Consider the following 15,088-nt stretch of genomic DNA (forward strand, 5'->3'; position numbering starts at 1 on the left):
CCAAACCATTTCAAATTTTAATGTGTTTAATGTCTTGTGATGTTAAATGCAATGTTCAATAAAGAGTTTACTTAAAAACTATTTCCGGTATGGAACAAACTTTTTTTTAACTGCCGTAAATTGTTTCGGCCGGACGTGGCGTCAGTTTCGCGCATGCGCGGAACAAATCGTGTTTCCGGGACGGATCGGGTAGCCACAGTGCCGAAGGTGATGATCACTCCAATTTTTCTGCATAGCCATGTTTTTTTTTTACCATTTTGTCTTTTTGTTTTCTAAAGTCAGCACCATGAACGTTTCAATTTTCCTCTTTCTGTCCTTGGGTTTTCATGGTAAGTTTATATTTGTTATGCTTTGTCTTTTATTTGATAGACCATGTTTTCAGTGTGTATATATACAGTACAGCCAGTTACCTACCGTAGCTGCTCTCTTTCATCGGCTTACGTACAGTACAGTACATTTCTTTTGAACATGTTATAACAAATAACACCACGGTTAATTTAGCTAAGCCATGATAGCCACAATTTGTAGTACAACTGTATTAAATTCAGTCAAACAAAACCATGGTTATGCAAATGGTGATCAGTCTTCCAAAAAAATAAAAACATGGTGGAAATACTCCAAATGGATGGAGTGACCGGTTGAGCAGGTTTATCACGTGATTTCTGAAGCTAGTTCATTTTTTTAATGTACAGCGCCATCTAGTGGGCAAACTGTGACCACATTCACATTCATTCGGCATTTATGTCCATATTTCACCTGCACTAGGCCTTTATTGACTCATGAATAGCTGTGAAATCTCTCTCCACCTTATTATTGTACCTTGTTTATGTCCACAGTTCTTTCTAATTGATTTTTTTAGTTTTTTGAATTCTTGGTTAAAATGTTCCTTTAAAAAAGTATAATCATAAATCAAGCCACTACAGATTAATGTGAAAGATGCACATTACAGTAATGAACGTCACAAAATGATTTTAAGACAACAGCGTTGTTTCTAACAGCTCGATATTTACATGCCCATGTTAGTAAAGCGTAGTCATGAACTTGGAAACTGTTTGTGTTTTGCAGGTGTTGGGCTTGATCCAGATGAAGTGAAGTCAGTGTCAGTGATGGAGGGAGAAAATGTCACGCTACATGTTGTCAAACAGAAAGATGACAAGATCCAGTGGTATCATAGACCTGAACATAATACTGGTGCAAAAACCCAAGAAGATGTCTACAACATCATATCACCAGATGACAAGAAATGGAAGTTGAATAATCAAACAGGAGATCTCACCATCACAAACACCACGACTGAAGACTCAGCACTTTATCAACTTAAGATCAGGAACAACACTATCGTCTCATTCAAGAAGTTCAATGTTACTGTCTACGGTGGGTTTTTCTTTTATTAAATGTATTCATTTGATTAAGCGTGTCTTCTCCGCTGCTTATGAAAAGAATCAAATATCATATCAATCGTAACACTTGAAAACCACGAGATTTAGATTCAGTCAACCAGGTTTCAGAACACAAGATCACATTTGTTCACATACATTCATTTATATTAAAAAATGAATAAGCAATCTTTCCCTTTCCTAATTTTTCAGCTCATCTCCCTGTTCCTGTCACCAGCACATACTGTTCACCTCGTTCTTCGTCATCAGAAAGATGTGTTGTGTTGTGTTCAGTGGTGAATGTGTCACATGATGTGAGCGTCTCCTGGTACAAAGGAAAGAGTTTATTGTCCAACATCAGTGTGTCTGATCTCAACATCAGACTCTCTCTACCTCTGGAGGTGGAATATCAGGACACAAACACATACAGATGTGTGGTGGACCATCTCAAGAGAAACCAAACTCGACATCTCAACGTCACTCATGTCTGTCAGCCGTGTTCAGGTGAGTCGCACTTTATTATTAGTGTTTATCCAGTTGATCTGTGTGGTGACTGGATGTGAAGTGTATGAGAAACTTGTGTGTCGTGTTTATTTGTATGGTGCTTTTCACAACAAAAATCAAGAGATGTATTTACTGTACACTGAACAAAATGATTTTTGCTGCTTGTCGAATTGGATTAATTGAAATAAGTTAAATCAACATAGCCTAATTTTTGTACAATTTTGTCACAACATGATTTTTTCATGTTCAGTTATGTAACTTAATCCATTCATGTTGGCACTACATAAATGATTAGTGTTGTGTTAACATATATTTGCCACAACTAGGCAGAGGATTTATATTTCCCAGCATGCTTTGAGTAAGACTTTTTTGAATTAAGTGTTGTTTTATGTGTTTTTCAGTAAAGAGAAACACTTGTTAGGCTAAATCTTTGAGATTTAGAAGAGTTTGTTATATTTTTAAGTTTTGTGGTTACCATTGTTTAGAAAGGCGTTGCCTTTGCTTAGGTAGTGGGCGTTTACATTTCTGAATTTGAATTTCTGTCAAGCTTGGTTAACTTCAAATCTTGTTAAAGATAAAAGAAAATGTTATGTCACGTTAACTAGAAACACTTATGTTGAGAACGTTAAATGAACATTAACATATAATGTTCTGTGTGAAACGTTAACATATAAAAATCATGTTTGTTTAACATTATTTTATGTAGTAGGCATGGCAAAATAAAACATAGTTAACCTGACAAAATTCTTTCTATTATGCATTGCAAAACATTATTCAGTAGGTATGACAAGAATGAATTTAATCAAGACTTCTAAAAAAATTTAAGTTCATACAACAAGATTATAAAGAATCGTTTCAAACAAATTAGATTTAGTTGGAGCAATGTAATTCAATTTCGTGGAAAAGTTTTCCTAAATTTAATTACGTTCAACAACTTTTTTTTGAGTGTAACACACTATGGTTTAGACGCACAATGAAATTCTTTGCATGTGTCCCTTACTCAAAGATATTGACATATACAGCACAATAAAAAATACATAAATATACAAAAATATGCTAATAGACAGAGTTTAGGAATTAGTGAGGATAGTTGAACATATAACGTTCAGGAATCTAATGGCATGAGAATAAAACTGTGAGCCTTGATCAGCTATACAGAACTGACTAAGCTTCTGACTGAAAATCTCACAGTTATTCAAAATGCACTGTTTGACAATGTACGCATCCACAGAATGTGAATGCACTGTCCTAAAGTGCTGCTGTGCAGTTTGACATATGTGTTACTGAACTTACACATCTGTCTATTCTGTTTCTGTTTACTTTTGTAGATTCTTCTCACCTGACGGTCATTGTTACAGTTAATCTTGTGATTTGGGGGATATGCATATTCATCATCCTTGTCTACACAAGAAAACATGGTGTTAAAGGCAAGTCTTACTTTCAGTATATAGCAAAGAAAATGACCTTCAAAGATAATACTCATTACCAAGATGCTGCACTGCCATTGCTATACTGTATATACGTGGAGGGGTGCCGCTGGGAGGTGTTTTTACTGCAATTTAAGCTTAGCAAACCAAGTTATGGTAATGTTGATGTCGGGTTTAATTGTTGATCGACAATATGCTATATAATTGTAGTTTAGAAATATCTGTATTCCACCTATAAATAGCTGCCCAGAGGCGTTGAAAACATGGCCACGAAGTTGCACGGTTTCTGCAAACGGACTTTGTCACCTTTCACAATAATGACATCACTGCTAATGAGAAAAATACTTACAGTCCCCGTGAACCGGAAGTTGCGATCGTTTTTACTTCCGTATTTCCGAATTTCAAAGGAGAAAATGAGTGGGCGTGGCTTGCGTTTTTCACTGCGAATTGATTGGATGTGTAAAAACAGCAGTTGCATTGATTTTGAAATGAAACTGGCAGCAGACTGACAGTTGAAGGGGAGGAGTTAACGGATGCTCCGACCAAGCCGTCTAACATACATCATTTGAGATGGATAGTCATTTCAGGGCGGAAGTGCATTTTCAGATTTTAACTGTTTATTTTAAAAAGACAATGACCCACATTGATAAGCTATTCACTATAAACGCTGCAATATTTCATGAAAAAATAATAATTGTCTTTTTTTATTTCACTGGGACTTTAATACGCTGTCACTTTACTTTACAGCTGTTTGCATGAAATTTTCACGTTCTGAAGAACCTCTGACTGATGAAGAAAGGAACTCAAAACCCAGCAGCATGTTTGAAGATGCAGAAGACCAGAAGTGTCTGACAGGACAGAAAAGCTTCAGTGATACGTTTTAAAACACCCACCTGCAGTATTGACAGACTTCCCATGCACTTCCATTCAAAGAAAACTTTGTTTATCTGCATATGTGTCTTTTGTTTATTTACATATCCTGTGTCTGACAGCACTGTCGAGGACATTCGTATTACACCTGTGTCACTTTATGGATTTTGTAAAATGGTAAACGTTCATTTTTACATAATTTGTCACGTTTATTGTATTTGTTTTTAATAAAGAGAACAAAACAAATGTTTGACACCGTTATTTACTATTAATTACATTTATTATGTTTAAAAAAGTACTTAATGTTAAAAAAACACAGCTATATATAACATTAATTTAATCTGTTTATTCTCAAAAAGTAGAAAATAACTGTCAACAAGAACAAACACAAGTGATCAAAATGTTTACATATTGTGAAGTCAAACGAGTGTTTCTATTTGATATTTATGTTAAATCTAACTGTTAAGTAGTTGTTAATTTCATGGATATTTTTTATTGATATTTAAAGCCCCAGTGAAATCCAAATGTTTTTTTTCCTTTTATTAAAAATAAGTTTGCCTTAAGGACATCAATAGACTGATATGCTCCTGCGCGCTGACAAAATTCCCATTTAGAAGATATAAGCATTCAAAACTGACAGTCTGGCATGTGCGCTCAAACAAATCTAGAAATTCCATCACGCTTAGTGATGTTACGTTCGTGAACGAATTGTTCTTTTTGAACGAATCTTTTAAGTGAACGAATCGTTCTTGTTCACGAAATGCATCGACTCATATTTCTCGTTCACTGAAATCTCTCCCTCGAGCACAGAGCGTCTTCTGAAAGAGTGTCTAAAGCACGAGCCAATGGCGTTCGAGTGTGTGCTTTGACAGAGCATATGATTGGTTGAATGTAGGCTACTGAACGAATACGCCCTTGAGTCTGAACGAGAGAGATCTCATTCGTACACAAACAAAAGGACCCGCTGATTCTCGTTCGTGAACGACATGAACGATCAGTCATCTCGTTCGTAAACGAACTGAATGAGCTGCTACTTCTCGTTCAAGAACATGATCAAGAGGAGGTCTCTCGTTCAACAAGTACAGAAATGGACACAATGTAAAGACACTTACGAAAATGAATCATGGTTTTAATATAGTAAAGGTAGTAACCATCTTTTTAGTGTACTTTGTCTTCTGCCAATTACAAATGGTTGTACTGTAAATATCATGCTTAAACGACATTTAGGGATGCACGATAAATTATCGACCATATTGGTATCGGCCGATAAATGGTCATTTTTTATGTTATCGTTATCGGCCGATAATAAAATGTAGGCAGATATATTATAGCCAATAATTCATAAAAAATTTCCTCTGGTTGAACCACTTCAGCGGCACGCTGCTCACAGTTAAAATACAGTACAGTACTGTCTTTCTGTCGTGATCATTCACTTACTGCTATTAGCAAAACATTGTTGATGTAGTATGTAGAGTTTTATGAATGTGTAAATTATAAGAACAAAAGCATATTAGTTGAAGCCGACTGCTGTCTGAATGCTTTCTGTCTTGAGACCTGTTAGACATGTGGCTATTGAGAACACCTTTCTGGGTTGCTCTGAAAGAACATTTTAAATTTGTTTATTAAATAAACATTATACCAGAAAAGTTAAAAGTTAAAGAATCTTTAATTAGTGTAAAGTACAAGGCTTGGTAGATGATTTTTAGGGGGGGGGAGAATTTTCAGTCTCAAAAATCGTTATATTAATATTTAGATACTATACATCGGCCAATATATCGGCCAAAATTGCATCAGCGTCATATGCATACATGCAGTTTTAGTTATTGCAGTTCTCATAACTGCTGAAACCTGAAAGCTATCCTCCAAGTTATTAAATCTATGATAATGCCGTAAGTGAGTCCTGCCTTCTCTTAAAAAATAACATTTTTATCATAGTAAAATCTACATATCATTCCCAACCAAAGTATTGTATGGTGTGAGACATGTTGAACATTAATGGACAGGCAGTCGATTCCTTAAATGAACAGCTGTTTCCTCTCAAAAGGGATTTATTCAGAGTACTGAAGCTTCGCTTCCATTGACATCCATTAAAATAAAACTGCCTCTGGTCTCCTTTCCTGTTTAATAAGCACTCTTTCTTTTAACAGAAGCTAGTGTTTATTACAAGTAAAGTTTGGAAATTTGGGCTTCCCTGGTGATTGTTTAGGTCGTTAAACATGGGTCTTTTGAGTTTGCGATAGTGAATTCCTATGGAGAAAATACTTACTGTCCTCCATCAGCACTTCACGCATCATCAAAACCACGTGATTGCAAACAACCTATTGAACACAACAGCATCGCCCACACCTGCACAAACTGAATACTTTTGTTTTCTCTTTTGCCAACAAACACCCAGTTCTACAGATCACACCGGTCTGTAGCTCATTATTATAGAGCGCCATGAGAATCATCATTTTCCTTGGTTTGTTCTCTCTGATTGTGAATGGTAAGTCTATATTTTATAGCTGTTTTGTTTTTTTCTTTCCATTGATGGACTACAGGTGTTCATAATGACACTTCAATCAAATTTTATTACATTTCAAATTTGTTTGTGAATTCACAGTTTATTTGTAGAAATATGCCTCAAATATGATCTGAAAAACTGTATGTGTTTTCTCAGTCAAGCAAAAATACAGATGTCATCTGTAAAGCATTTGTGCAGAACATTGGAAAAACAAGATCAACCTGTTGACTGACTAATCACCCAAACTTGTTTGGAGACCCAAGATCACAACAAATGTTTTTTAAGAATAATACAACCGAGTTAGGCCCTTGACGACTACGCCTCAAAAGATATTGACATAGCTCAGTATTTCTGAAAGTTTTTTTTTGTAAAGTTTGGTTTAATAATTAGATAAAAGGAGCGACACTGTATCTTTCAAGTAGGAATCTGCTTTCACAGTTCGCCACGTGTGCCTTTTTAAATAAAAGTTTAACTTAAGGGGCGGTTTCCAGAACAGGGATTAGACTAGTCCAAGACTAGTCCAATAAATGTAAGAGCTGTCCAAACTGAAAACATCTTGCACTGACACACTGCAACTTAAATACATTTACATTTAGCAGACGCTTTTATCCAAAGCAACTTGCAAATGAGGTAAACAATGAAAGCAATTGGAACAACATGAGCACAACAACAAGCACAAAACTGGTCTCATATAGCCCACCACAGTATACAAAGCTAAGGTGTTTTTAGCTAAGGATAGAAAGAGTAGAAAAGAGATAGAAGTCAAATCTGGCGGGTATATAAGTCTGCATTAACGAGTGAAGATAAGGGGGTGCCAAATCAGTGGTGGTCTTGTAGGCCAGGAGCAGAGTTTTGAATTTGATGCGAGCGACTATAGAGAGTGTCATGAACGAGGATAGTGAGGATACAAGTACAGAGGACCCAGACACAGACAACGGGTAAGGGGTTAACAAGACATTTAATAAAATAATAATACAAAACAAAGACCCACGTGGGGGTAAAATAACAAACAAAGGTATAACATGACATCAGGGACAAGAGCTAACTACACCTTACACTTGAATTAAATACAAAATAACTAAACTACACTGACAAGAAACAGGAACTCACCCACATATGACACACACAATGAACCAGCACAGGACAGAGCACAAAGGGGCATTAAATAAGGGATAAAATCAAGAGGGGACAGGTGTAGGGCATGAAACCAATAACAAGCAATAATGAGGAGACGAAAGGGCGGGAACAGAGAGAGTGGAAGGCCGACAGGGCCAAAACGCCTCTCTCCACATAAAACAAGGGATCCTGCCGTGATTCTGCCACAAGATCAAGACTGACATGACGAGATGAGGCAGAATCACGACAGGGAGCCAATGTAACTTAGTGACGTGTGCTATCTTCGGTTCATTAAAGACCACTCTTGCCACTGCATTCTGGATCAAATACACGCCTTTGTGTTGTCTCAAAATGCACAAAAGTAATGTTTTTAGTAAGGCATGTTTGTTAAAACTTTCTCTGTGTTCATCAGAACTAAGACATTTATACCGATTTGGAACGACTCGAAGGAGAGTAAATGACAGAATTTTCATTTTTGAGTGAACTAGCCCTTTAAGGGGGCGGTTTCATCAAGGCCTAGTCCTAGTTTACTAAACTAAGGCCCAGTCCTGCCTTAAAATAATCCCTGTCTGGGAAACCACCCCTAAATCTTTTTCTATATAAGTTCTCTCTCTTCATTTATTTATTTAGAAGAATGCTCATAACCAGACAGATTTTACCCCCCATTGACTTCCATAGTAGAAAAAAAACAATGGTAGTCGAAAGTGACCCAGAACGGTTTGCTGTCCTACATTCTTCAAAATATCTTATTTTGTGTTCAACAGAACAAAAAAAAATGATGAAGTATTTTTTCCTGCTATGGGAGTCAATGGGGGCCAAAATCTGTCAGATGCAATCTTACTGTGACATATGGAAATAAATTAGCGGGAGAGTATGTTAAGAGCAGTCGGATAGCTCAGCTGGCTAGTCCGACTTGACTTCTCCCTCGACTGCGAGTAACTGCAAATAAGATCATTAGGTATATTCGACACACACTCCAGTATTTATTTGAGCATTTTCATTAAAAGATTACGAAGCTTTGCACATCACAAAACAATTACAGACAGTAGTGTTGTGTTTAATGCCTCATTATTAGCATATAGCTAGTCACAAACGTTTGTGTTTGTGTGTCTGCAGGTGTTGGGTTTGGTGATCCAGATGAAGTGAAGTCAGTGTCAGTGACTGAGGGACATTCTGTTACTCTACACACTGATGTCGTTAAACAGAGAGATGAAAAGATAGTGTGGACTTATGGACCTGAAGACACTATTGTGGCAAAAATCATTGGAAAGGCCAATAGTTTCAAGTTATCTGAGGATGAGAGATTCAGAGGCAGAGTGAATCTTAATAATCAAACTGGAGATCTCACCATCAGTGATGTGAGAACTGATCACACTGGACTCTATTCACTGAAGATCAGCAGCAACAATAAACCCTCATACAAGAAATTCAACGTGACTGTCTATGGTGAGTATTTCAAATTCAATATAGACCTACTGACTCTTAGAAAATAACCTCATATCCATAAAATCCCATTCTTTTTGTTTTTATTTCTGTCTGAGATTTGTTTTGCCCGAGTGTGAAATTTAAGCAAACGTCTTCTGTTTTTCAGCTCGTCTGCCTGTTCCTGTCATCAGCAGTTCTTCATCATCAGAAAGATCATCAAGATTAAAATGTGTTGTGTTGTGTTCAGTGATGAATGTGTCACATGATGTGAGCGTCTCCTGGTACAAAGGAAAGAGTTTATTGTCCAGCATCAGTGTGTCTGATCTCAACATCAGCAGCATCTCTCTTCATCTGGAGTGTCTGGATGATTCTTACACATGTGTGCTGAACAATCCCATCACAAACCAGACTCAACATCTCAACACTGATGTCTGTCACACGTGTTCAGGTACATCAGCTGTGATATTATTCTTCACTCTTCTGATCTGTGGTGTAATACTGTTTAAGGGTATAGGTTTAGTCACATTAGGCAATGACACAATGAAATTTAGCAGATGAAGGTTTATTGTTTAGGAAGTCGGAATTGAGTACAATTTGTGTTCACGTTGAAACGTACATTTCAATGGGAAAGAGCTTAACAAATAGGATATTACATTAGGTGTTACCAGCGTCCTATAGGGCTGCTGTAAAAGGAAAGATTGGAATTGAATATCTGTCGTTTGTGTTTCTCTTTACCCTTACAGATTCTCCTGCCATGCGGGGCTTTGTAAATACATTTATAGTTCTTTCTGTTTTCTGTTTGATCTTCGTGATCATCATCGGTGTCTGCATACACAACAGAAGAGGTGATAAAGACACGTCTTACCATCATCTTACAACAAATCACCATCAAGGTCCTGCTCATATTCCCTGATGACTCAGTCATAAACGAGGAAATAATGTTACCACACCCCTTTTTTAGAACATCCTATAACTTATTCAAAAAATGAACACTTGGACTTACTGTACATCGACGTGATAAAACCTGACGAAAATAACAGAAAACATCTTTGGAAAGAAATATTTGAAGTGTAATTGGATTTCATAGTTTGGCTCCTGTCCCATTTGTTTACATGGAGAGGGCGGGGTTTATGGCCTGTACTGCAGGCAGCCACCGGGGGGCGATCAAAGAGCTCTTAGCTTCACTTTTCAGCACGTGTGAGGCACCCCTGACTGGAAAAATAAATAAATATATATTTCAATGCTCTGATTTTAAATTATAATTAATTTGAGACCCCCTTTTGGGCCATTGCCCCCAGTTGAGAACCACTGCTTTAGAGGGTTTTACAAAGGTTAGGGCTGAAGGTCTGGAACTGGCCCAAGAGGCCATATGACTGACAGGTAAAGTAACCAATCACGTTTCGTTTTGTGTTTAGAGGCATGTAAATGTCCCCACATTAACAGACTGGTGGACATTCATGAACGTGTCAAAAGTTAACAGCAACAACAATGATTATAAGTTTATGCCGTGAACCTCGCACACTTTTAAGAATTAAGCGTTTAGTCGTTCGTGATGAATTCTTATTGCAACCGATGTAAACACGACAGCTTACTTCTTAGATCAGACGGCTTCATGTTGTTTCCATGTGGACCGTTGAAGAACGCGACACGCATGTCTCCCGGAAATCCTGTGAAATTCAGCCAATCAGATGACGACTTCCAACGTGCTGAAGTGTTTACATAAAAGTGTGTCTTGTGCATCAGACGTTTAGCCAACGGTCCGTGAGCGTGACGTCTGAGGCTGAGACTAGGGCTAGAAGGGATACAGCTGCATCCAAATCTCATGAGATTTTAAATGTAGATGTAGGGTTGGGGGTAGGATTAAGATGAAAACAGTGGCGAGATTTTGCGAGATTTGGGGCCGTAGCGGTAACACTTCTAGCTACAACCTTTGACAAACGCAGCTTCTTTTACTGAAATGGCTGTTGGTGAGCAATCGTATCAGATTTTTAGAATTCTGGTTGATTGTGAAATCTGGTAGCAGCATACACATAGTGAGTATCTTGACAGATTCTCTTATTTAAAATAGCTCATACTTAAAGATTGGAAACTCAGACCTTGGGGGGGGAGGGGGGGAATTGTGGATGTCTTGACAGTACTTATGTTTTATTAATTGTGCCTGTGTCACACATATAGTTAACATATAGATGTGATTGTATTATGTTGCATCACACATCAAAATGTCACAGGCGGTGGTCACACAGACGGTAACTTACGCTGAGATCTAGGGTAAGAATGTAGAAGGTTGGTACAAGAACATCACGCCAGAAGAACCAGGCTACACAACCACCTTCAATAAACTTTTTTCCCCAAGCACCTGGTCTTGCGTTCTTCATTTAAGCATTCTAGTACATTGGCGAACCACCTAATGATGTTCAAAAAAAGTCAAACACATCACTAATGATAAATTCACTCTTTTATTTGTCAGTCAATAAGTTTTAGTAATGTGCCTATAAACATATGATGAGTGGAACAAAATAAACTTACTTAGAAAACCAACTTCACACACAAACCAAACACACATTGACAGGCGAGCTCTTAGGAATCAACTGTTTGTTCACTAGACAGATCAGACCGCATGTGTGATGAGTAAAAATAAGACCACAACAACGTTCATTCTGAATGAATGCTGTTATGTCACATTCATCCTATCTGATAAGAACACATCATACTTAATTTTCTACTTTGATGGTAGAAAAAACAGACTTTATTAAAACGCTGTCGGACATATAATTGAAATAGGTGTTTTAAAAATGTTGTCTTCATATTTTGACAGTTTAATCAAACCTGAGGGGAAATAAAAGCAAATATTGTACAAATATATGTATATAGTGTACATGAAAAAACTAACTTTACATTATTTTAAAGCCACAATATGGAAGAATTTTGTTATGAAATATCCAAAAATCACTTTCACAGTGTGATATATTTCATGCAGTTGTGTACTTACATTATCCCAAATGTTCCCAAGAATGTGCAAATCCAGAGAAATTCTTGTTTAAAATAACGGCCCGTCCCTTGTCTCCCTTGTATTTGTCGCATATCAGTGAGTTAATATCCGCTGCTCTGCACTACCCTCAGTTTCCGGTTATAGACACTACGGCAACACGCACATGCGGAAGTGGTTATACAGCATCTGTTGTTCTGTTATTATGGATCACGATTACTCTTTGGAGAGTAAAGGAAACACAAAGAAGCGTAAACGTAGGCCAAATGAGGCAAGCAGGCTTATGGACAAATGAAGAAATAAAAGAAGGATTAATATCGGCGTGGCGTTTTCTAAATGGAGAGAGCTTCATGACCAACTTGGACTCGACAGAGACTCCGCTCTCGCATGTGTTTTAATAGACAGGTAAGCACTTTTTTTATTGTACACGAAATACTCATGCACAGATTATTTGAACAGTTATGAATGCAGTTACCCTATGAAATACAGCATATGTCGCACAAAAATATGTCGCCAATAACGTTACTTTTAAATGCTGTGGGTTCGTACCAATTTACTTTTTAAACGACAACTGTATGACTGTTTGAAACAGGTAAAACTGTGTAGAATTACGCCACCAAATCAATTGACAAAGTCCAATAAACAGCTTTGATTAACTTTTTTTTTATCCACTTCAAATGTTGACTACTTTATAATAATCGTGACTGTATTTGACATCTCAACTCACCAGAGACGGTAACATTGAAAAAGAAGCGGAGTAGTTGTGTGTATCTGATGATGTCTAGTTGATAAAGTCCAGTTTGTTGAGTTGTGATGTTTGTGATGATGAGAGATCCAGTCTGAGCATCTATCTCTACATGATTCTTCAATCTCTCATTAATAAATGATGTTATATTAGCTTCTATGTAAAATTCAGCTATAATCTAATCTGAACTCTGAACACCAAACATCCACTCGATCACATCATGTGTGTGTAGTTCAGTATCAGTGTGTAGAGTCACAGAATGTCCCTCCATCACTGACACTGACTTCACTTCATCACCAAACACACCTGAACAACACAAACACACCTGAACAACACAAACACACCTGAACAACACAAACACACCTGAACAACACAAACACACCTGAACAACACAAACATTACTGACATTAAAGTGTTAAAGAGTTTATTAAACAACTAAATCCCATTTGTCACAAAGCAAGGTTTTATAAAGGCTGGAAAAACACATAGACATGAATAAGCGAAAACAAAATAATCCTTGCAATTATGAAAAGATATTATAAAAGAAACAAAAAATGAGAAACACAATTGAACATGCTGCAATGCATCTTGGGAACTTTCAAACTCAATTGCAATATTGTTTGCAATATTGTTCAGAATACTCTGTTTTGTAAGTTGAGCAAACTTTCTGACGCATTTTGGCCAAAAACGTGAGAATCTAAGTCCAGTCAACAAAATCATCTTTATTAGAAACATGTTTAGGCTAATTTTGTTTAGTATATGCAAAACAATGTTTGTTTTGCATAAACTATATGTTTGACATCAAGGCAAACACAAGAACATGACAAAATCTAAATATCCTAAGATAGAATCAAATGTGACATTTTTATCACTTGTTATTTATTGTTCAGTGACAGCACTATGTATTTCTCTTGACAGGTATGAAATTCTGATTTTCTCATTCTACATTTTCTAATGGGTTAGACCTTCGCCATGCCGCTGGACTCCGCCATTGGGCCAACGGGTGGTTATGCGGGTGGTTTCTCTCAATCACCCCGACCTTACAAATGCAATAGATTTCAGTATAACTGTGCGTTCACAACGCCAGAGACAAAGCGACACGATTCCATTTATTTCAATGAAGAGCTGGCGATTTCCGGCGACACGAGCGACAGTGACCGTTGCCGACAGAAACTGGGCGTGTCTAGCGACGCGGCAAAGTTGAGTATTGCTCAACTTTATGCAAATGATGAGCGACTTTCAGAAGCAACTACCAATAGGAGTGAAGCAGTGGAGCTCACGTCATCCGTCTCCCATCAGTAACTGCAGTTTGTTTATAAATGTTACTATAGCAACCAAAGGAACGCTTCTTACCACCTCGTAGCAAGAGACTAGCGACACCTAGCGACAGAGTTAGATTTAAGAAACTGTTACAGGAATATAATTACACAAATGAGGCATTAGTTGACATACACTATGAAGTTGACATACTGCTGTAACATGTCATGAGTTTTCCATTATTATATCCTGTAACCCTGTAAGAATTTGTTTGACCTGTGACACTTCTTTTTTATGATTTATTTATTGAGTTTTCAACACAATTATAGAGAAAACTGATATACAAACATCAGAAAGGAGAAAAAAAACGACTGAAAAAACAACATTAAACACACCCCTAATCTAAAAATTCAGTGCAGTTTACATAAGAAGACCTGTGGCACCTCTGTACGTTTTTTTTTTAAACTTTAAAACAACTTTGTTGGATTTCTCCATAAATGAGTTTTGAGCTGATCTGTTTGGGCCTGTGTCACATTTATTCTACATGACAAAAACATAAATATATCAATAGATCTGTCTCGTGTATGCTCGCCTAAAATCCACGGATTGCGCACCTGCAGATCTTAGAGGAATTATGTGGATTTGAGCGCTTGTCGTTGACAAGTTATAACGTTACACACACAACGTGAGAGCTAGTTTGCTGTGACAGATTTTTCAGCCTAAGCTCGAATGATTTGAGACGTTTGAAACGAAACTAACCTGCAGTGTTCGCCCCTGTTCATTAGCAAAACAAACAGCTTGCCGCAGCTGAACATATTAATGCACATAATGTAAGTTTGTGCACCAGTGCAACCAGTGGGGAAAATGAGTCTAGAGCCC

At 37.2% G+C, this 15,088-nt stretch overlaps 2 protein-coding genes across 2 annotated transcripts; both read left to right on the top strand.

Moving 5' to 3' along the window:
• Nucleotides 1–183: 183 nt before the first annotated feature.
• Nucleotides 184–4,414, top strand: LOC130549050 (uncharacterized). Its single transcript, XM_057326196.1, has 5 exons — nucleotides 184–329; nucleotides 1,066–1,374; nucleotides 1,590–1,880; nucleotides 3,209–3,307; nucleotides 4,055–4,414. Exons 1-5 carry the CDS (start codon nucleotides 239–241, stop codon nucleotides 4,189–4,191), a joined length of 927 nt encoding a protein of 308 aa, XP_057182179.1. The 5' UTR covers nucleotides 184–238; the 3' UTR covers nucleotides 4,192–4,414.
• Nucleotides 4,415–6,558: 2,144 nt separating this feature from the next.
• LOC130549057 (SLAM family member 9-like) lies at nucleotides 6,559–11,566 on the top strand. Its single transcript, XM_057326206.1, has 4 exons — nucleotides 6,559–6,662; nucleotides 8,913–9,242; nucleotides 9,388–9,669; nucleotides 9,965–11,566. Exons 1-4 carry the CDS (start codon nucleotides 6,617–6,619, stop codon nucleotides 10,132–10,134), a joined length of 828 nt encoding a protein of 275 aa, XP_057182189.1. The 5' UTR covers nucleotides 6,559–6,616; the 3' UTR covers nucleotides 10,135–11,566.
• Nucleotides 11,567–15,088: the final 3,522 nt, after the last annotated feature.

Source organism: Triplophysa rosa, linkage group LG25 (genome assembly GCF_024868665.1).
Source record: "Triplophysa rosa linkage group LG25, Trosa_1v2, whole genome shotgun sequence".
Classification (NCBI taxonomy): Eukaryota; Metazoa; Chordata; class Actinopteri; order Cypriniformes; family Nemacheilidae; genus Triplophysa; species Triplophysa rosa.